General features: G+C 38.8%; 1 protein-coding gene across 1 annotated transcript in view; it reads left to right on the top strand.

The window, feature by feature from the left end:
• Positions 1-3,882: 3,882 nt before the first annotated feature.
• The window catches only part of LOC140493576 (circularly permutated Ras protein 1), an 80,180-nt gene continuing 60,852 nt past the window's right edge, over positions 3,883-23,210 (top strand). Inside the window, exons 1-2 of the mRNA XM_072592155.1 lie at positions 3,883-4,035; positions 21,222-21,333. Coding sequence (XP_072448256.1) covers positions 21,258-21,333 — 76 coding nt within the window. The 5' untranslated portion in view covers positions 3,883-4,035; positions 21,222-21,257. The remainder of the gene's footprint in view (positions 4,036-21,221; positions 21,334-23,210) is intronic.

Here is a 23,210-nt window from a genome sequence, read left to right as displayed (position 1 = left end):
TAGTGATCCGTGGGACTTTCCTGTTCGACCTGCTGTAAAAGTCCATTACTTTTGCTGAGGATATTGTGGCGTTGAGTATTTTTTTCTGTGACTGTCTTAAGAGGTTACATTTCACACTACATTTCAGAAAGCCACTACATCCTGTGCAGGAAACAGGAAAGAAGGTTGCTTAAGATATGACTCTTCTCCAGCCTCCATTCACTAAGTCCTCTATCACTGTTCAATGCTTCATTATTAATCAATAGTACTCCTCTCAACTATTATTCCAGATTACTTCTGAGTTCAAAAAACTGCCTCACACACTTAAACTTCAAATAGCCTCTCTTCCAGGACTTGAAACATAAGCTTTGAGCTTCTAAATTGAGTGCAACTCAGGAGTGAAACCCAGAATTGCAATAAATGTTATTGTCATTTTATCAGATGTCAAGTTGCACCCAAGTGCCCACCCAATCTCATCAGAATTCACCCCAATTTAAGATGGGCATTATTCAGTATGGGTAGTCAGGGTCCAAGGAAACATCAACCACACCCCCCCCCCCCCCCCCACCCCACCCCACACCAGTTTATTTCTTCCTTCAATCTAAAAGTCTAAAGTTTTATGAATGTAACCATTGATCATGCATATCAGGCACTGAGGGTAGAGTTTCCCAGCACATGAATGGCATGGAAAATGCTGAGCCGTTTGGGAAAATATGGTGAGATAAGCAGAAATGAGATTCATGATATTGAGGTAAAATGTCCTATTTTCTGACAGCATGTTGAATGGTAAAGCAAAAGATTTAATTAGTGAGTGGGGGTGGATGCCTATTTGTAGCCAATAGTATCTCACCTCTCATCGTTGAAGTACAATTTCCAATTCTCCCACATTCAGTAAGAGAAACATGTCAGTGACAATTCCTGACGTGGAAGTCAGTGTGGGTACCTGGTGATTCCAGCTCACTGCTCACTCCTCTGCACTTTCATCTTGGACACCAGTCCCAAGTGGCCCAGATTACACTCCATGGGCACTGACTGTCCACATTACTCACCCATGGAAAAAGGCATTGGATAGAGACCAGCCTCTCCACATCCTCATGGCCCACCTCCAAATCCTCTTAAAATATAGTCTGCACTTCGGAACATACTAGCAACTTTCATTGTAATACAGTTGCTAGGGCAGTTTGCACACTGGGACATGCACCAAAGTCATGGATTTGGTGTATGTCAAAGATTCCATGCTGGCTTCTTAGCACTCATTCACTTTACACCTACTCAGATGCTCACAGCATCTTGCCTTCATAGAGTCATAGTGTCTTAGAGTCCTACAGTATGGAGACAGGCCCTTTGCCCCAAACCGGTCCATGCTAACCGAAATGTCCATCATGCTAACCCCATTTCCCTGTACTTTACACATCCTCTTCTAAATCTTTCCTATCCATTTATTTGTTGAAATGCCTTTTAAATGTTGTTAATGTACCCACCTTAACCAATTCCACTTGCAGTTCATTCCATATTTGTACCACTCTCTGTGCCTTGCCCTACCTAGTCATTTTGTGCTTTACATTCTCATTCAGAACTTAAATGCTCACAGTGCTTCTATTATTGCCTTGTTGTTTAGCACAGACACAAAGCCAGACAGCCTGACAGGGCTGTCAGCAAGGGAGTGGACATGTTCCTGCATGGCACCATGGTACACCAATGTGACCATGCACCACGTGCCAGCAGCTTATGTGGTAAACCCACTGCATATCCTTCAACCAAATGGCCATGTCTGTATGGCAAAGGGGTGTAGTCTTAGTCAACTCAAGGAAGACAGCCTTCACTCAGGAGGTCCCAGCACAGATTAAGAGCAGTGTCTGATCTCAGGTCAGTGGCTTGAATAGGGTTATTCAGCCGTTCGGGGTGGTCAGGATCAGGGAGCCTGTATCACTGCTGTCCGGGCAGTGGGTCAAGATCAGTCCTGCAGATCTGGTGCACGAGTCCAGGGATTCGCGATTAGTTAGTCAGGGAGATGCACAGAGATAGTTCAGAGGCCCAGCCACCTATCAGGTTTGCCTGAATAACTTACTCAGAAGGGTGCACCATGGTCAGTTCTGATGATGAGCTCAATTACAGTCAAAAGAGGGTTATCAGGGTCACTACTGTGGCAGGGACAATTGGGGTAGTCAAATGTGGGGACGGTGAGGTGCAGAGAGAATGCCAATCAACAAATAAGAGGGAGGCAGTAGCGCATAGAATAAGGTGGGTTACTGAGGGTCAGTGGGGCTGGGTAATTCACAATCACAACCATCCTGGTTTAAAGGGGGACAGTCCAGCATGATGGTTGGCATGACTAAGGTCTAGGCCAGAACTCAGAGAGTAACATTGGGAGATGAAGCCATAATTTAAAGAGATGTGTGTGAACATGCTCAGTACTGATGGCTCAAAAAGGAATACAAGGAGAAAAGGAATTTGGAGGTTTACTGTGAGCAGGTCCTTTGATGACCAAGCTGACCCTGTGCCAAGCACAACTTGCATTGCCTTTCATACTCATGCTAATTGTAAATGTGAAATGGAAAATTGATGTCACCACACCCAGAGGGGGGCTGAAGGAAAGAACTTATTCTGTCGGGGCTCTACTTCTGAGTGAAACTAGACTCTTCAAGGGGCAATTGCATTAATCAGTAATTTTCACATACAGGCTAAAGATGTCTATAAACATAATACTCTGCATGTGAAATACATACAGTGTCCAATAGTGTGGGATACTATCCTGTTCACAAGCAATCTTCACCATATCTGTAGACTACAGATAGTTATTTCCATGAAGCAGAATTAACCATAGGAGACAATGCATGATCACATAGGCTGTACAGAGTCACAGATCTCTCACTTCAAACTGGAAGTATTCATGAACAAGCTCTTATATGCAGTGCTGCTTTTCTTGGATGATGTTGGGGGATAAAGGTGGGAGTACAAGGTGTCAGTAATCCCACTGCATTTATAATCTCCTGCTGTATTTACACGCTGTAGCTTTTGTTGCATTCTTTGGAATAAGGTCCCTCTGTCATTTAGAGGCATCCTCTTTATGAGAGTCCACTAGCACCATTGTATAGAGAAGGATGCTAAACTGTTGTTGTATGCAATTCGCCTGCTGATTGCTACATTATTAAGGAGCAGTTCTGTTTCTGACATTCCCCGCACAGAGTCATTAGAACCATGACCAATAGATCCAGCCACAGGATGGGTCACCATCGCTGTGTCTATGGTGTAGTGGAGGTCCCAATTGTTTAATTGTCCACCATTGCTTCCCCAGCATTGCAAACTATGCTGGCAGAGAAGTTATTGTTGCTGGTAAATAAATTTAGTTATCCTCTGGGTGAACTTTGCTGTGATTGTTTCCAGCTGAGCAGCTGGGTGGGCCATGTCAAAGAGCATCAAAGTCAACCACATCATGTAGGACTGAAGTTGAATGTTAACCAGACTGGGTCAGGGTAGAGATTTCCTTGCCTGAGATTTTACAAGAGTGATGTTCACCTAAGTTTATTTAATTCGATTTCACTTCATTGTCAAAGTAGGATTAAACACATGGTCTCCAGGTAACTAACCCCATATCACAAACACTAGACCAACATAGAGACAATCACAAAGATTGTCTGTAACATAACAATGGATAAAGCCATACAATTAAAATAAAATTAATGATTTTTAGTCACAATTAATTTACTTCAGAGTTATTCAGTCTAAACTGGACCATTTATTAAAGAAGCACCACCATTTCTGATTTTTTTCTCTCCGCTATGTACTTCCTGTTTATGTTTAACCTAGTGAAACCTTTCTCTCTCTGTTTCCTGCGCATATCGGAACTATCTCCACCTTTTTTGAATACATATTCTATCTCTCAGTTAAAAATAGTTGCTGATGAAGGAGTGCAGATTGTAACAACTTATTTCCTGTCTCAATCATAGCATCACAACGTTCAGATATTGAAGAAGGCCCTTTTGAATTGCGAGGTGAACATTTGGACAGAAGGATTAAATCTTCCCATCCTCGGAGAAACCCTTCCTCATCTGTCAGGTACAGTTGCAATTTTCTATAGCCTGGGACAAGACTTGGTCCTTACCTCATTTGTGCACGTACACTTACAATTGGGAAAGCAGGTCACTTTAGTAGATTTTTTTGCAGAGAAGTGTGCACCTACACTTACGATGTGCAATTATACACATGAATGCTTTCATTTGTAACCACAGAATATATATAGAGACAGCATCTTAAGCTTTTTTATATGGCTTCACTTTTAGAGAATGAGGTGGAAGCATTTTTATTAGAGAATGCTAAAATGTAGGGAGGATGTTCGGGTAAGAAACCATGTACATGTTATGTGCCTTAACATTGTAATTGTGTTCATGCTGTTAACAACAATTTCTTTCAATACCATGTAAAGATATAGCTACACATTGAAAACTGTACCTAACATGTTATAGATTCATACAGCATATCCTTCGGTCCACCTGTCCATGTTGACCATAATCCCAAATTAAACTAGTCCCATCTGCCTGCATTTGGCCCATATCACTCCAAACATTTCTTATTCGTGGACTTATCTAAATGTCTTTTAAATGTTCTAAGTGTACCCGCATCCAACACTTCCTCTGGAAGTTCATTCCACACATTTACACCTGTGTAAAAAAAATTGGCAAAATGTTAAAGCGTCATGCAGCACGGAAATAGACCCTTCAGTCCAATCAGTCCACGTCGACCATAATCCGAAACTAAACTCGTACCACCTGCCTGCACTTGGTCCATATTCTTTCCCATGCATGTACTTATCCAAATGTCTTTTAAATATTGCAATTGTACCCACATCCACCACTTCCTCAGGAAATCCATTCCACACAGGAGTCACTCTGTGTAAGAAAGTTGCCCCTCATGTCTTTTTTAAATCTTTCTCCTCTGATCTTAAAAATATGCCCCCTAATATTGAAACTCCCCCATCCTAGGGAAAAGACAAATGGAGTTCTGTTATTGGACCTTTTGGAGAAGGACCCACACATAGATGGCTCAGTTTTTTTTGTTCTTGTTTATTTTTTGTCCTTATGGATTTCCTGTTAGCAAATGATTTTATTTAATCTATTCTTGAAAACTGGGTCTTGCTAACTAGGCATTTTGTAATGCCCACTCCTGGCATCCTGATGAGTTCTTACAAGTGAATGGGCTTGCTGCACTATTCACAAAAAGCAGTTAAGAATTAATAATGTTGTTTTGTAAATGGAGGCACATATAGACCAAATAAGGATGTCTGGTTTGCTTCCTGAACGAAATTAGTTAGCCAATTTTGTCATGAAATTCTATCAACTTAACAACCAATTTTTCTTCTCATTTCTCAATATGTTTAAACTGACCTCAAATCTCCAACTGCCATGGTAACCTATGCATACTGTCCAGGTCTCTCATTATTGGGTCAGTAATATAACTACTGGAGGTTTTGTGGTGCAGTGCAGAGGATGCCTGCCTTTGAGCTCAGGTTGGAAGATGTTTTTATAATGTGGCCGAACAGGGACATCCTTTCAACATATGCCAATGGCAACCAGTGAGAGCAGGAGAGAGGCCTGGTCAGCAACATGAAGGAAAGGAACCTCTGCCAGCATTATCCATAACTCCAGACTAGAACATGCTTGCCACAGCAACTCGAACTTCCTGAGGGGACTATAACCCATTATCACCAATACAGCAACTACACTACTCTAACCTTAAATAACAAATCATGGTAGGTGGGATTTTTCAATGAACACGTTTGGGAGCAGTGTGTACTGTTTCATTGCTATTGGCTTACCGTTAAGATTGCATTCAGCAGATGTCTCTTTGTGATTCCCAAGACTGGTCAGGCTGTTTGGCAAAAGTGGAAAATGTCAAGAGTCATCTCATCATTGCATCAATAGCCCCATCAACGATCAACAGCTAGTTTCACAGAAAGAAGAAGAAACTAGCAGTCAGAGTTCAAGGATTATTAATTCAGCACTATATTCACAAAGCATACAGCAGTAAAAAATGTTTCCAGTATTATAGAGGGTGCATTTTTAAAAAATCTGTTTTATATTAGAAATTATGGGATGACCAACATACAGTCATATTTGTAGTTTTAGGATTAAGGATTACTTTAGAGTATTACAGTATGAAGAGGATTGTCATTCAATGGCTTCTGCAACATAGTTTATACCAAACAATCAAGCTCCAATTAGGTTTCTTTATATTGGTTGGATCCTGAGCATTAATGCCTGATATATTTAAACAATCCCAGCCTGCTTTAGAATAATAAAGATAATGCATTTTTTAAGATCAAAAATTTAGCTGTAGGCTCAACAATCAGATTGCTTTGTGACAGTTCAAGTCAACATGCCCCTTCTCATCATATCTTTAACTTCTTTAATCTTGACAAAGTTAATTTACCTCATGAACCTATTTATGCTTCAATGACTTTCCAACATATTGCACAATTTTGTTTTGGACAAAATTTTCCACAGTATTTTCCTTTTTATACCTAACTTCCTAATCTCTATTGAAAAAGAAAGGTCATTTGCGTCCTTCATTATAATAGGTGTATAGGTGCAGAAATTTTCCATATAGCCCCTCAAGCTTGCTCCACCACTCAAAAAGATCATAGGTGATCTTCGATAAAATCTTCACTTCTTCTGTGTTAGTTGTGATGGCATCATAGACTAATACATGGAGTAATTTGGCCAACATTTATATGGGTAACACTAGCTTTATTCGTATTATCTGTTGAGATGGTAGTCCTAATAATGAAAACTTGTAAATGAGGACTTGTAAATGAAGATAAACTTTCCAAATTTGTTTCCTACATCTCTCAATTCACTTTGTACCCAAAAACTATTGATTATAGCCTTAAATATACTCATTAACTGAGTGTACAGAGTCTGGTAGAAAATTCCAAAGATTCACAGCCCTCTGAGTGCAAATAAAATCTATCATCTTAGTAGTAATTGGTTGATTGCTTAATCCTGAGATTTTGACCCCCTACCTTCAGACTCTTAAGCCAAGATAAAAAGCATCTCAGTAACATCTCCTAAATGTTTTATACATTCCAATTAGATCAAGTCTCAGTCTTCTAAACTCTAGAGAACATAGGCCAATTTATGTTCTTAGGCATCAATCCAGTAAGCCTTTGTTGCACCCCCACAATATCTTTCTTTAGGTAAAGAAGCCAATACTCCAGGCTCCTCACACATTGGCAGAAATATTTCCTTAATCTTACACTCCAACCCCTTCAGATTTACTTGAGAGTAAACCTGTTGGACTATAACCTGGTATTGTGTAATTTTTTTTTAACTTTGTCCACCCCAGTCCAACACCAGCATCTGCACATCACAGAAAAAAAGTGACATATTATTTGTCTTACTAATTGTTTGCTATACCTGCATATTAGCTTTCTTGTATATGGATGTCCAATTGCCTCTGAAAACCAACATTTGGTATAGTTTTGCCCTTAGAAAATAGGTATTTTTTCTATTCGTCATAACCTTCTGAATAAACTCTCATCTCCCCCCATTATTCTCCATCTGTTCCCTTATTTTCACTCATTTATCCCAGTGTAAGCTCCTGAGCCATGCTTCTTTCCCATCTGTTTTTGTTTTGATCTCGGTTGTAAATTGAGGGGCATGGATAGGATAAATAGACCAAGTCTTTTCCCTGGGGTAAGGGAGTCCAGAACTACAGGGCATAGCCTTAGGGAGAGAGGGGAAAAATATAAAAGAGACTTACGTGGCAACTTTTTCATGCAGAGGGTGGTACGTGTATGGAATGAGCTGCCAGAGGAAGTGGTGGAGGCTGATATAATTGCAACATTTAAAAGGCATCTGGATGGGTATATGAATAGGAAGGGTTTGGAGGGATATAGGCCAGGTGCTGGCAGTTATTTGTCATAGTTAATCTAGTTAAATTTAGGTTGTTAATAAATCAGTTTTCAATTAGCATTGTCAAGTAGGATATTCAGAGTTAAAGTTTATTGTTTAGGACCTTCTGGCAGAACAGAAAATGTCATTATATATTTAACTGACTTTAACTGGGACTGGATTGGTTTGGGATATCTGGTCGGCATGAACGGGTTGGATCGAAGGGTCTGTTTCTGTGCTGTACATCTCTATGACTCTATGACTCTACTGATCCTTACACCACTCCAGTAGTTACACCCTGACATTTGAAAATGATCATTTACTTCTACTCCCTGTTTTCTGTCCATTATCAAACACTTTAGTCAGATTAATATTTTGCCCCTATCATGTATTAATTCCCTTATGTAAAATCATAGCAAATAATCATCTGAAAATCTTCACTCTCAAACTCAATGTGATATTCCATCAAATTATGATCACTCTTCTCAAGACTGGTTTTAAACATGGGTGGTGTGGTGACTCAAACATCTACTAGCAAATTACTAAATAATCATGTTTCAACATGCTATACAAAGCTGAAATATACTGTTCCCTATTAAGGGATTATTTTATTATCATTGTGGTAATTTAAAAAAATATATATAATTACATTTTCTGTTCTGCCAGAAGGTCCTAAACAATAAACTTTAACTCTGAATATCCTACTTGACAATGCTAATTGAAAACTGGTTTATTTACAACCTAAATTTAACTAGATTTACTATGACAAATAACTTAGAAAAATACAATCTTGCCACACACATTTTCTGATCTGCAGGTGTTATGGGGGTGGAGTTATTTTTAACATTTAATTTCTTCCTTGTAAAAATCTGAAGCTGCTCTGTTATATCTCTGGTATTAGTCATATAAAGAAATGGCAATAATGTATCCCTTATCTGAGATAATAGGGGTAAATCCACTATTCCTCAGCGTCAGTTCTGAGGAAGGGTCACTGGATACAAAACATTATCTCTGATTTCTCTCCACAGTTGCTGCCACACCTGCTGAGCCTTTCCACCAATTTCTGTATTTGTTTCTGATTTCCACCATCGGCAATTCTTTTGGTTTTTAATCCGAAGCCATCTTCCTCTCTATCACCAGCACATAGTGATAACATTGTGTACCACATAAAAGATGCACTGAAGCAACTCACCTACGGTCCTTCCACACCTAGAAGGACAAGGCAGAGCAAACATGGGAACACCATCACCAGCAAGTTTCCATCCAAGTCACACACCATGCTGACTTGGAATTATACTGCCATTTCTTCACTGTTGCTGGATCAAAATCCTGGTACTCCCCCATAACACTGTATCTACAACATATGGACTTCACCAGTTCAAGAAGGTGGTTCAGGGGCAACAAATACTGGCCTTGCCAGCAACACAGACATCTCATGAGATGATATAAAAACAATAGCTTATAGTTCTCACAAACAATGTAACTTGAGCGCTCATAGGAATGCCTGTGATTTCCTGACAGGCACTCATTGTGAGTGCTGCTTCCAACTGGAAACTCCAGATCACAGAACCTGTCCAGTCAGAGAGAACTGTAAGTGCTGGAAATCTACAGTTTTAAAATACAAGAGGTCAGAAATGCACAAAGAGACTGATTTCACAAATACCCATTACTGGCAGGAAGGTTTGAATCCCCACAGCACATATGTTCAAAACTGGTTCTTGGAGTGCAAATAGCAACTAAGAAGTAGTTAACATTTCACATTGTGTGTGATGAGATACTGTAATGTTGCATACTGTCAGTATTGCTGTGGGCAATTGGATGCTGCCATTCTAACTGTTGTTTAAAGTTGAGCCAGTATGTCCGTACCTTCAATACCCTGTTTGGCCCCATGTCCCATATACTGTCCTTCACAAAGGCTGCTTTCTCTATCAGCACAAAGTCAGTCAGACAACTTAACTGCTACTTAGCTTGGTGTAAACTGTCCAGCTAAGACAGAGACTAGATAATTCTGGTGGTCAGCTTATGATGGAAGATACAGGAGAGGAAGAAATTTACAGAAGTCAAAAAACACAAAGGCTGAGAAACATTGATTCCTTGCATGAAAATGTACATTCTGGTTAACAGATACTTTCAAAAGAAACAAGATAAAACTGTCGTTCATGATGGCATCTCAAACTGAATCCTAATGTTTCATCATAAACTTTAAACTGTGTTCAATGAAATCTTCAGCTATACCCTTCTGTCCTCCAGCCTTAATTATTCCATTGTTCTCCTCGTTTGTCTACCATTTTTCATACTCCAAATCCTCAGCTCATCCTATACACTTCTTTCCGTATCCTGTATCAAGTCCTGTTTGCTTCTGGCCTGTTGTCTTATTTGGGCACTTTCTCAAAAGCCTCAACCACACTGTTGCATCCTAACACCAATGACATATTTCTTTATCTCTAAAAGCCAGTTACCAACTTGCCTCCTTCACTACCTCTAATTCTATCACTCTGCAGTTTACATCACATCTACCCATTCTGTCTCCAAGGTCATCTCTGCCATGAAGCCAATCTCCTGCTCCTGCTGTCTCGTTTTCAGCCTCCATTGTAACAAAATAAGATACAGCCTTGGCAATTTCTGAAGCAGAATGGAAAACCATCTCATATTCATCATCAAGGCTGCTTGCATTGATCTCTGCAATGTTATCTGCTTCATGATCAACCCTTTATTCCTTCCTTTTTTATTGGTATTTCTCCAATGTCCTCATTGTTAACCTTCTGTTTCTCACCTTTAAAAAATCCATTTCCAAGATCTTGTCCCACGTAAAGTCCTATTTTTCCATTGCTCTTGATGAAGTACATTAGTTTCCTAGTTCCATTCATGTCCTTACATTTTTCTATACCCTTTCCCATCTTCTATAATGTTTTCAAGCATTGGAACTCCTCCTAGATTCTATGAGTCTCTGACTCTGATCTCTTGTCCATCTCTGCTTCTCATTGGTTGCAGAGCTTCTGCCCTCCCAAGACCTATTTTCCAGAATTCCCTGCTGAAAACCCATAAATTCTCCACTTCTCTCTTTACCTTCAAAAACCTTGTCAGAATCCATCAAATATGGTTCCCATCAACTCTCCTAAATGTCATGCCATAGTTTGGTATCTGTTCATATTGTTTCTCCTCTCCTCCATCCTCTACTCAACCATGTAAAGCATCTAATGGTGCTTTTTAGTGTAAACATACAATGATGATACTACTCGAGACATCATGCAGCATCTATGGAAAGAGGGCAATAATATTTTGTCTGTGAACCTCCATCAGATGTAAACTTTAATTTTATTTTCTTTGTTGAAATAATTGTTGCATACTATTGGGTGCTGCATCACACTATTAAGTACTATCACTTTTGCATGTTGTTATCTGCCATCTGTATTTTGTACAGCACTTTTGCTGCTATTGGAGTTGCTGATATTATTCCCTGTTAAGATACCATTTTGTATTTCTGCATATGGCTTTGCACTGTTGGACATTGTTGTATAACTTAAGTTGTTTGGACACTGCTGCATGCCGCTGCCTGTTGTTGAACATTAGCGTGCCCTGCTGAGTGGTGGTCTGTACTATTGGATACTGTTGCATAATGCTGGATATCACTGAATTTTGTTGTGTACTGTTGAGTGTTTTGTGCACTGTCAGTAATCATACTTTCAACAGAATACTGTTGGGTACTTTAGCTAATTTGGATGTTTTTATACTATTGTGCACTATTGGTGCTGTTGAGATCTATTGGATAGTGTTCTAACTGCATTTTACCCTACTAGTCTAGTCTGGCTTTATATAGTAGAGGGTCATTACTATCCCAATTGAGCTTAAATGTAATCTGAATGAAATACAGCTTTGTCTGCAAATAATTATTTCATACACACAAGTGAAGCCATTTGGTTCTGTTTTCAATTGTGCATCGAGTACAAACCGATTCATTTGATTGTGTCCTCGCTCGCCTTTGTCTGTTGGGAAAATACCACCTGCAAGGTCACATTTGAAATGACTTCCAGTTGTCTACAACAAGTAAATAATGAATGAGAGCATGTGAAGAGATGGGGTTGGTGGGGCAGTGGATGAGAGGGATCCTGTTAATTGTCCTTCCTTAATCTCATCATGAGTTACTTCTTCAGAACTTTGGATATCCTGATTTGGATATCCGAGAGTTAAATGAAACATAGAATTAAGAATTATTTCCAAGGTCATAACCAAATCACTATATCACAACATTGAAAATTGCAATACAAATCATCAACCTCCCTCTATAATCCCAAATTCTCCATGATGTGGTCATCTCTTACCATATAAATGGGAAAACGACAGATTAATGTAGGAAAATAAAATGCCCAGTTAATGTCAAAAAGAGGGACAGGTTTGAGCCATAGGTGAGAGGCAAGACATCTGTGAAAAACCTTTCTTTTTCTCTCTCTTAAGTGACCTGTTATATTTATCCAGAATTTCTTGTTTACAGTTTTGAGTTCATGCAATGTGTATTACTTTTTTTAACCTGACGATCTGTTTTTCAAATATAATCATATATCATCAAACTGTGAATCAGCCTGTTGTCTAAAGATTGACAGATCTAATCATGCAATACTCCCTCAGTACGGCGTCAAAGAATCAGACAGTTATGTGCTCATGATAACCTGGAGGAAAGTTTGAACCAACAACCTCTGCCTTCAGGAAAGAAAGTCTTACCACCTGAGCCAAACTTTTCCCTCATACAATGATTTACTTTCATGACATATTTTAAATAAATATCTATTCCGTGGTGCTTTGGTTATATTTAGCTTAGAGCTGCTTCATCTTTTTGGTGACATTTTGGTTAACTTCTCAAATTTTCCATCAACAACCTTACATATCTCTATAAAACCATGGGTGAGGTGTCAGAAGACTGGAGGTTGGCTAACGTGGTGCTATTATTTAAGAAAGGTCGTAAGGAAAAGCCAGGGAACTATAGACCGGTGAGCCTGATGTCAATGGTGAGTAAGTTGTTGGAGAGGATTCTGAGGGACAGGATTTACGTGCATTTACAAAGGCAAGGACTGATTAGAAATAGTCAACGTGGTTTTGAGATTGAGTTTTACATATCAAAGAAGACTGATGAAAGCAGAGCAGTGGATGTTCCATATTAAGTTAGCAAGATGTTCGACAAGGTTCCGCATGGTAGACTGGTTAGCAAGGTTAAATCACATGAAATCTAGGGAGAGCTAGATATTTGAATACAGAAGGTATTTGAAGGTAGGAGACAGAGAGTGGCGGTGGAGGGTTGTTGTTCAGCCTGGAGGCCTTCAACCAATGGTGTGCCACAAGGATCGATGCTGCCACTGCTTTTGTCATTTACATAAATGATTTGGATGTGAACATAGGAGATATATTTAGTAAGTTTGCAGATGATGCTATAATTGATGGTGTAGTGGACAGTGAAAAAGGTTATCTCAAAGTACAACAGGACCCTGATCCTATGGGCCAATGGGCCAAGGAGTGGCAAGTGGAGTTTAATTTAGATAAATGTGATGTATTGTATTTTAATAAGGCAAATCAGAGCAGGACTTGTACAGTAATGGCAAGGTCCTGGGAGTGTTGCTGAACAAAGAGACCTTGGAATACAGTTCATAGTTCCTTGAAGTTAGCGTCACAAGTAGACAGGGCAGTGAGAAGGCATTTGGTACAGTTGCCTTTACTGGTCACTGCATTGAGTATAGGAGTTAGGATGTCATGTTGCAGCTATACAGGCCTCTTCTGGAATACTGCATTCATTTCTGGTTCCCTTGCTATAGGAAAGATCTTCATAGAATCCCTACAGTGTGGAAACAGGCCCTTCGACCCAACAAGTCCATATTGACCCTCCAGAGAGTAACCCACCTAGACCCATTTCCCTACCCTACTCTATAACTCTACATTTACCCCTGACTAATGTACCCTACACATCCCTGAACACTACGGATATATAGCATAGCCAATCCACCTAACCTGCACATCTTTGGACTGTGGTAGGAAACCGGAGCACTTAGAGGAAACCTATGCAGACACAGGGAGAATGTGCAATCTCCACGCAGTTGCCCAAGGCTGGAATCGAATGTAGGCCCCTGGCGCTGTGAGACAGCAGTGCTAACCACTGAGTCACCATGCCACTCCAAAGGGTGCACAAAAGATTGACAAGGATGCTGCCTGGTTTGGAGGTTTTGAGCTACAGGCAGAGGCTGAAAGGCTGAGGCTGTTTGCTCTGGAGCATCGGAGGCTGCAGGGTTGCCTTATGGAAATTTATAAAATCATGAGGGGGCATGGAGAGGGTGAATAGCCAACATCTTTTTCCCAGGGCAGGTGAGCCCATAACTGGAGGGCATAGGTTTAAGGTGAAGGGAAAGATATAAAAGGAACCTGAGGGGCAATCTTTCACACAGAGGGTGGTACGTGTACAGAATGAGCTGCCAGAGGAAGTGGTGGAGAAAGGTACAACTACAACAGTTAAAAGGTATCTGGATGGGAACATGAACAGGAAGGGTTTAGAGGGAAATGGGCCAAATACTGACAAATGGGACTGAATTAATTTAGTATATCTGGTTAGCATGGACGAGTTGGACTGAAAGGTCTGTTCCATACTGTACAGTACTATGACTCCATGACTCATCAAATAACCACGGAAGAAGTGTTTGCATATGACATTTTAAGAAAGATTTTTACTGTGTTTTTTTAAACTGAGGACATCTAGGAAACTTTGGCATTAAAAATTACGTGGAACAGTAATTCAGTCCCTGAGGGATTAAGTGATAAAAAGATATGATGTTTCAAAACAAAACTGGGTGACAATGGAACAAGCAAAGAAATAAAGATGTGTCTCCAACTGCAGAGAATGAGATCTGAAATAGTTGAATTTGATGTCGAGTTTATAAGACTGTAAAGTGTGTAACTGAATGAAAAGGTGGTACTGTGTCCCATGCTTAAGTTAAACTTATTTAAAACATTTGTAACAGGTTGACGACAGAGAGGCCAGAGTGGGGTGAGATGGAAAGTTTAACGTCAGTCAGATATGATGGAGGCCCAGAAACAGTCTTGCAAACTGAACGGAGGCATTTTGATAAGTGGTCACCCAACTTGCACATAGACTGTGTGGAGGAGACAATGTTGTAAGCATGAATTACAGGTTACTAATTAAAAGAAGTACAAAGTAAATAATCCTTTCGCCTGGAAGGAGTTTGGGTCTTGGACAACTAGTGACTCAAATTAAACTTGCTGCTGATAGAAAACGCTGATACTCAACAGAGCAAGAATGCTTCTAACGACATGTTAATGGAATGTCCCAGAAAACAACTTTATCTATTCCTGCATGTTGTCAATTATTCTTTCAGATTTAAACATTTTAAGCTTTAAAATGTTTCTTTTCCTTTACTTTTTTTTCTCTCTCTCTTAAGCCAATCTCTTTTATTCACCCTTATTTATCTTCCCACACCTGGTTTTGTTTTGAACTACTCCCTCTAATCCACGAACTTTGTCAATTCTTCTGTTCATTTCTCAGTCCTTTAATCCACTGCTTATGGAGGAATACTGTCGGTCCCATTATTTATCAAGATCACCAAGATGCCCTGTGGCCATCACCAATTTTTTGCCAGCTCATACTTCCATTAGCTTTGGAGGTAATTATTTAAAAGACATAACCTTTTAGGTAAAAGCTAATATCTCCCATTCCAGCAAAATCTGCCCCAATATATATTGCCCCTAAAGAAGTACATATTTTTCAGAATTCTCATAGAAAAGGAGGAATGGCATTTGAAATGCAATATTGTCAAATTATTCAGCAGACACAAAGGATCTGTGCCTGTGATCCATGAACAAAGTACAGTAATCTATTAATGACATTTCATTCATACTTTTTCCAGTAAACAACTGAACGGGACTCAAAAGATTAAGCACAGTACGATGTTTCACATCCGTCTGTCAGAAGTCTGATGAAAAGTCGTTATTTCTTAGGGATCAAATGGAAATCCTATTAATTTACGAAATAAAACAACAAACTGCAGGTGCTGGAAATCTGAAACAACAGCAACTGTTGGAGAAACTCAACAACTCTGGCAGAATCAGTGAAGAGAAAGCAGAGTTAACATTTTGTGTCTTGTGATCCTTCTTCAGAACATGAACGAATGAATCCCATTAATCCAGGTCAGATCTACCAATTACAGATTCAATGATAGCTATTGAGTCCCCTCAGGGAAATTTCCTCATAAGCATTCCCAGATTCTACTGATAATGAAACAAATTATAAGCACAGGCAATCCTAGGTTGTGAAAAGGTTCCTTTGTTGAGTTGATTTGCATTCAAGTTGGAACACAATACAGAACAATCTAAAACAGCCATTTATAAGTACAGGAAATGTTTGTATATCAGGTTTTTAAAATTAGATCCGTATAAAGGATCAACTTCATAAGTACAAGTGTTCGTAAGTCAGGGGCTTTGTAATTCAGGGATCCTCTGTATTCACCAATTCTCAAAAACCAATTATCTACTCTGCTGGAATTCTGTACCCTAAAACATGTAATCCTGCATCGTTCACCTCAAAAAAAAATCATGTTAGCTTTTGCATCAGTCAACAAACAATGTTTTTTCATCACAAGTGGTCAATCTGTACATTAGTAATAGCATTCAGAAGCTGTTATTTTATCAGTCAAACCTAGTCTACCATATTTAACAACATCCTTGACAAATCAGGGACTTTGGAATGAGAGGAAATTTGACAATTAAGTGCTTGAACTCACCAAGTTGAAAGTCCAAATTTTGCAAGTACTTAAATCTGAATTTTAACCTGTTAAACTACTAAAATATATTGGAAACCAGGCAGGAGAATCACTCTGAGTGCTAAATGAATGAAATGGATAAATCAGATTTAGTGCACATACGTGACTTCCATTGATCATATTGATGAGGTGTACCTGCTCCAGTGCAAACTGTTAAGCAGCATTAACTATTGTTATTTACTAGATTTATTGTATGCTATCATCTCAACCCAGTAGTGGAAGGAATCAAGTTGATTGCATGGCATTTATTTTAGTCAATTTAAATTGATTAGATACTGTAAAAATGAACTATCAAACTGATTTCTATTGTCTCATTTTAATACCTGGGATTTTTCCTGGATTAAAATGGCTTTTAAAAAGGAAATACATCTAAATAAGTTGACTGCAGTGCCACCTGACCATAGGTTGGGCCCGTTCATGGAACTATCAATAAACAAGACCCAGTCTGAACTGAAATTAATATGCCATCAAAATGACTGAAACCAGGCACACAGATATATATCTCCTGTTTGATATTCATCTTTGTGAAGTTTCACACATTGACATGGAAGTTATCTGTACATTATCCAGCTTATAAAAAAAAACAAAGCCAGACATGGGAATAAACAAATGAACTGTATTTCAGGCAACATCTTTAGGGCACAGCAGAGACAATGGTGGATTCGGGACAACATGAGTGGAAAACGTGCCTAATGTCTCCCTGTTTTGTATCAGCTGTTGGAAGTCAACTCCCAGTGAAAAGCAAATCAGAAAAACATCCATTCTTGAAGAACAAAATTGTAGTCTTATGTTGGAAACGTAGAATATAGGAGCAGGAATAGCACATTTAGCTCTTTGAGCCTGTTCTGCCATTCAGTATGATTACAACCAATTGCCAACTCAGCATCCTTCCCTACTTTCTCACTGTATCATTTGATCCTTTTAGTCCAAAGAAGTATATCTACATCTTTTGTAAAAGCCTTTGATGTTTTGGCCTCAACCATTTCCTATAGTAGGTAGTTCAACAGGCTCACTGCTTTTTGAGAGAAGCAATTTCTCCCCATCTCTGTCCTAAAAGGTCTACCCCTAATCATTATACTGTGACCATTGGTTCTACATTGCCTGGTTAACAAGAACATCATCTCTGCATCTATCCTGACTATTCCTGTGAGAACTTTATAGGTTTCTATGAAAGTCCTTTAACCCTAACTTTAACCATAACTCCCTCATTTTTCAGAACTCGAGAATATATTCCTAACTTATCCAGTCTTTCCCTGTATGTCAGTTCTGGCAAGAATTAGTGTAGCAACCCTTTTTCACATTCACTCAATAGCCAAAGCATCTTTCCTCAGATAAGGAAATCAAAACTAAATACCGTACAGTACTCCAGGTGTGGTTTTACCAATACCGTCTTTAGTGCAGCAAGACATCCTTACTCTTGTGCTCAAAACCTCTGGTTATGAAGGCCAATGTACCATTTAGCTTCTTCATCATGTACTGGACCTGTATACTTATTATCAGTGACTGGTGTACAAGAATACTGAGATCTTGTTTCACCTCCTGCTTTCCCAATCTATTCCCATTCAGATAATAATCTGCTTGCCTGTTTATTTTTGTTATCAAAGTGGATAAGCTCACATTTATCCATATTATGCTGCACTTGCCATGTATTTGCCCACTTTCTTAACTTGTTGAAATCACACTGAGGCATCCCTGCCTGCATCCTCTCCACAAGTCCCACTCGGTTTCACGTCATTTGCAAATTTTGAGATATAATATGTACTTTCATCATCTAATAATTGATATTTATTGTGAATAACAGTGTCTAAACACTGATCCCTACAGTACCCTGCTAGTCACTGAGAATAATTTAGAGAAAGACCTCATTATTGTATTCTTTGTTGCCTACCTAACAACTAACCTCAATCTATTTCAGCTCAGGATCTTCAATCACATGTTACATGTTAATCTCTTATATGGGGCCTTATTGAAAGCCTTCTGAAAGTCTAAGTAAACCACATCCACTGCACCCCACCTCCCGATCATCAAAATTCCAGCAGATTTGTCAAGTCTGACTTCCTCTTCATAAATCTATGTTGACACTGTCTGATCCTGTCATTATCTTCCAAGTGCTCTGCTATTAACCTTTTATAATGGACTCATTTTTTTTCCACTACCAATGTCAAGCTAACTGGGCTATAATTGGCTCTTTTCTGTCTGCATCTCTTGTTAAATATTGGGGTTACATTAGCTATCTGCCTTTAATTGTGTTAGTTTCCTCAGGGCCATTTCCTTTTTAATACTAATTTATGTCAATTCCTTCTTCACACTTAACCCTGCGTTCTCTCATATTTTTGGGATATTTTTTGCGTCTACATATTTGAAGACAGAACTAAAATAGGTATTTAATTGGTCTGGCACCACTTTATTCCCCATTATAAGTTCTGTTTCTGCCTGTAAGGGACCTATAGTTGTCTTTACTATTCAGGTTTCTCTTCACATACCTATAAAAGCTTTTACGATCATTTTGTACTTTCCTTTAAGCTTATTCTGAAACTCTATTCCCCCCTTTTAATCAGTTTCCTTGTCTCCCTTTGCTGGAATTTAAACTGTTTCCAATCCTCAGGTCTGTTGCTTTCTTTGGCCAGTTTGTTTGCCTCTTCCTTGGATTCAACACTGTCCCTAATTTTCATTGTTAGTCATTGTTTGACAGGAACGAGTAACGCTTGCAGTTTGTCCGTGCACTTTTCAAATGTTTGCCATTACCTATCTACTGTCATTTCTTTAAATAATAATCCCCAATATATCATAGTCAGCTCACATCTCATACCATCCTAATTTCCTTTATTTAAACTCAGGATCCTAATCTCAGATACTTTCATCTGAGTGAAAAATTCTGGCTTATTGTGGTCACTCTTCCCAAAGAGCCTTTGCACAACGAGATCATGAATTATTCCTTCCTTGTTACAAAATACCCAGTCAAAGATGGCCTTTTCTCTAATTTGATCATCCACCTACTGATCCATAAAAATATCCTGTACCCACTCCTAGAATTCCTCCTTTATGGTATTGCTACTGACCTGATTTGTCCAATCCATATGCAGATTAAAGTCACCCATAATTACAGCCACACCTCTATTACTTGCATCCTAATTTCCTTTTCAATGTCTTCTCTAGCGTTGCTACTGCAGCTTGGGGATTGATATACAACCTCTAATACCATTTTCTGCCCCTTGATGTTTCAATCCATATAAACTCTACTTCATCAGAGCTAATACCCATCCTCAAATCTTTAAACCAAATACCTCAAGTACTTTTAAATTGCATATTCTTGATCTTCCATTTTTTACGAGAACTATTCCCTTTTTTTACAGCTAATTCAAGTTTGTATGTGTTTGTTGAATTGAAAGTGTTTGATGTCATATTTTATTGTTTTTCTCAAGCATCAAAACTCCTCTTCCTTGCACCTAGGAAAACCTTGTAATCAGCCTGTCATTTTTGAACCAGCAAACTAGCAAATTGGAGGGTGATAAATGTGTGCTACAAAGAATTGAACATCTTTCTTACAGCCAACTGAGGAGGTTATAAAGAGGGGAACCTATTCGCTCTTCTTCACCTGATTGTAACAAGATTTGGAAGTATAAATTTGCCATATAAATAGATAGTTTGTGGATCATAAATGTGGTACTAATAGCTGAGGTTACCATTGAAGGACTCTACTTCTCAACCTCTCCCCTTGCTTGGTGACCCTCAAGTTAAACCACCATCGGTCGCCTCTGTCTAATGAGAGGTCAGCTCTATGGTCTGGCATGAATATGGCCACATTACTTACTTGATTTCTTTGCTAATGGAATGTGGATTAAATATCTAAGCATAGATTGTTTATACATTAACAGAGTGGGGTGAATGCTCATTTCTCATTTCTCAAATTCGATACATGTGCAGAGTTCTTTGCAGGGTGTAGCGACTCAGAATACATGTGCTGGGGCCAGATAGTCACTGGTGCGTGGCACATAAAGATCATATTGTAAATCATGAAGGCAGTTAACTCTTGCATGAAGTTGTAAACATTCTGTTCTTTGAGCTGCTAGAGATCAGAGTCAAAAAGTAGGAGAACTGACATTTTGGGCCTAAGCCCTTCATCAAGAATGTGATGATGAAGGGCTTATGCCCAAAAAGTCTATTCTTCTACTGCTCAGATACTGCCTGACTTGCTGTGCTTTTCCAACATCACACTTTTCAACATTCTGTTCTTTGTTAACTGATACAGTAGAGTTGTTCAAAAATATCCACATGACAATAAAAGTATACATTCAGTTCTATCCACCTTCTCATTCTCATATCACTCAATCTTTTCCTTCCAAATTATCTCTTCTGCCCATTTAGATGGTCCACCTCAGTATCATCTCTTGTTAACTGATCAAATAAGTCCAATGCTCAGTCAATGTTAAATTTCTACATGACCTCCCATCTTTGGATTATTTTTCTCAATCATTATAAAAATCACTGAAGAATTCATGATTATTAATGCCCTAATTTTCCATTCATTTTTCTACCTCCTCTGTAGGTGACTCCTTTCCAGTTTGGAGGCTCAACTGAAGTCATGGAATTTGCTTACAGCCATATTGTGTACAATTCGCAAAACATACCTTCCCCAAATCCCAGAAACAGAGAACACGGTAAGTACCAATTTCTTCAATCTCAACAAACGTTAATCCATTTTTTTTGACATGGCCTTGTTTATTGAAGTATATTCAATCTGTTCTCCCAATTGCTTTTTGGCTAAATATCTCACTTGTAGTAATGAATGACACAGATACTAGAAAACCATAGGTTTGATTCTCATTGAGGAGAATGTAGCTCATGTGCTGGTTAAGTGTTACAGTTGTCTTCAGCGTCTCTGGGTGAGTAAGGAAACTGATGGGCTCCCAATGCTCTGCCCTCTTATCTGTCAGTCCATCATCAATGACTGGTCCTACCTAGTCTATTCCCTGTTAATGACTTACTGCCCTAGTCAGTAGGTTTATGGACTGGATTTCATACATAAGGATTTTAAAGAATCACAGACTTAAATTCTGACTGTAAATTTAGTTGATATTAGTAATGCAAAATTACCTAGTAAGAAACTAGATTATAATCTTCGATCACACTGATGTGCATTCAGTGCTTTAATACCCAACTTGTTTGAATTATCAGGCCCATTTATATATATAGGGTAGTGATCTGAAAACAGTGGTACCTTCATTGGAAAACAATTGAAAAGCTAGCCACTTGCCAAATTAGTGCAAGCACAGCAGATTATAAGGTTACAAATTTTTCTTCCCATCTGTAGGAGAGACTGAAAGTGTCACCAACCAACACATGACATTATCGACGTGTAGGCTCGACTTATGAAAGCGATGTGGGTATCATTACTTGGTGATAAGATATGGGATGGTTTTAGGTCTGCGGAGGTAGTGTCTCGTAGATTCTCACCTGCCCTGAAACTTAAGAGAACAAGGGAAATTACAATGAAATTTTTTGTAGTGTAAATCTAATTTATTCAACAAGCTGAGAGGCACTAATGCTATGGAAAGAACAGTTTTTAATTTTTTGCTCTTTGTTGTTAATGTCTAGAAGCCCCAGCATTACACCACTATAACTACTATTAAAATCTATTGGAAAGTAGTTTGGAATAATCAGAGCTAAGTAATCAGTATAATCAGCTGATGGACTGATAGCTTTTTAGTTAGCCACTTGACAACTAGTTGTTTCTCATTCTGATCATGGGAGAGCAGTAGGTGAGCTCATAGTGGGGAACAGTTCAAAGCGGGCTTTTTGCTGCTATGTCCTCTCTCTGAAATGAGTTCAATAACCCAAACAATACACATCTGAGACTTTGGTGCTGATTATTGAGATATACAAGGCCTTTTTATGAATTACCTTGTATATTTTGTGGAAACTTATCTTCTCAGTATTTCTGAGGCCCTTGTGTAATCACTTTGAAACCACCCTTCCAATGTGAGAGTGTCATCTGTGAGAAACTCGTTTTGCTGCTTAGAGATTGGAATCATATACCTTCACTATGCAGGTTACTCTACTCTGTCCATCAATCTCAGTATCATTGTTAATTTAAACTGCCAACATTAACCTTCAGGACTCATACATTGTAATTGAGACAGTGTCATCTGTGGAGCCATAAAACCGGCAACAGTCAATGCCACCAGGCAAAGAGTTGAGAAAGTGATATGAAAAGAGGATAGATTAACTGGGAAGTTAAGGGACCCACTTGACAAGTGGAACATTCCAACTGTTGCCACTCTGCCAATAATGCACAGGATATACTATTTCAGTATAATATTTTCAGATAAAAATATATTTCTTTCTAAAGAACTTTTTAAACTTTTTGAGGTTATGTTAGCAGGTGGTAATGTACTGGTTTCCTGTTTCACCCCCATTCTGAAGCTTTCAGTGCAAGATGTGTGATAATATTCAGTCAGAAATTAGAAACCAATGATAGGAGGTGAGGTTTCTCTATCAGTGACTCTAGAGCCCAATGCATGTAGGCTTGTTTCCA

This window comes from Chiloscyllium punctatum, chromosome 22 (genome assembly GCF_047496795.1).
Source record: "Chiloscyllium punctatum isolate Juve2018m chromosome 22, sChiPun1.3, whole genome shotgun sequence".
NCBI lineage: Eukaryota > Metazoa > Chordata > Chondrichthyes > Orectolobiformes > Hemiscylliidae > Chiloscyllium > Chiloscyllium punctatum.
Note: the sequence above shows the minus strand (reverse complement) of the source record. Positions and strands in the feature narration are given on the sequence as shown.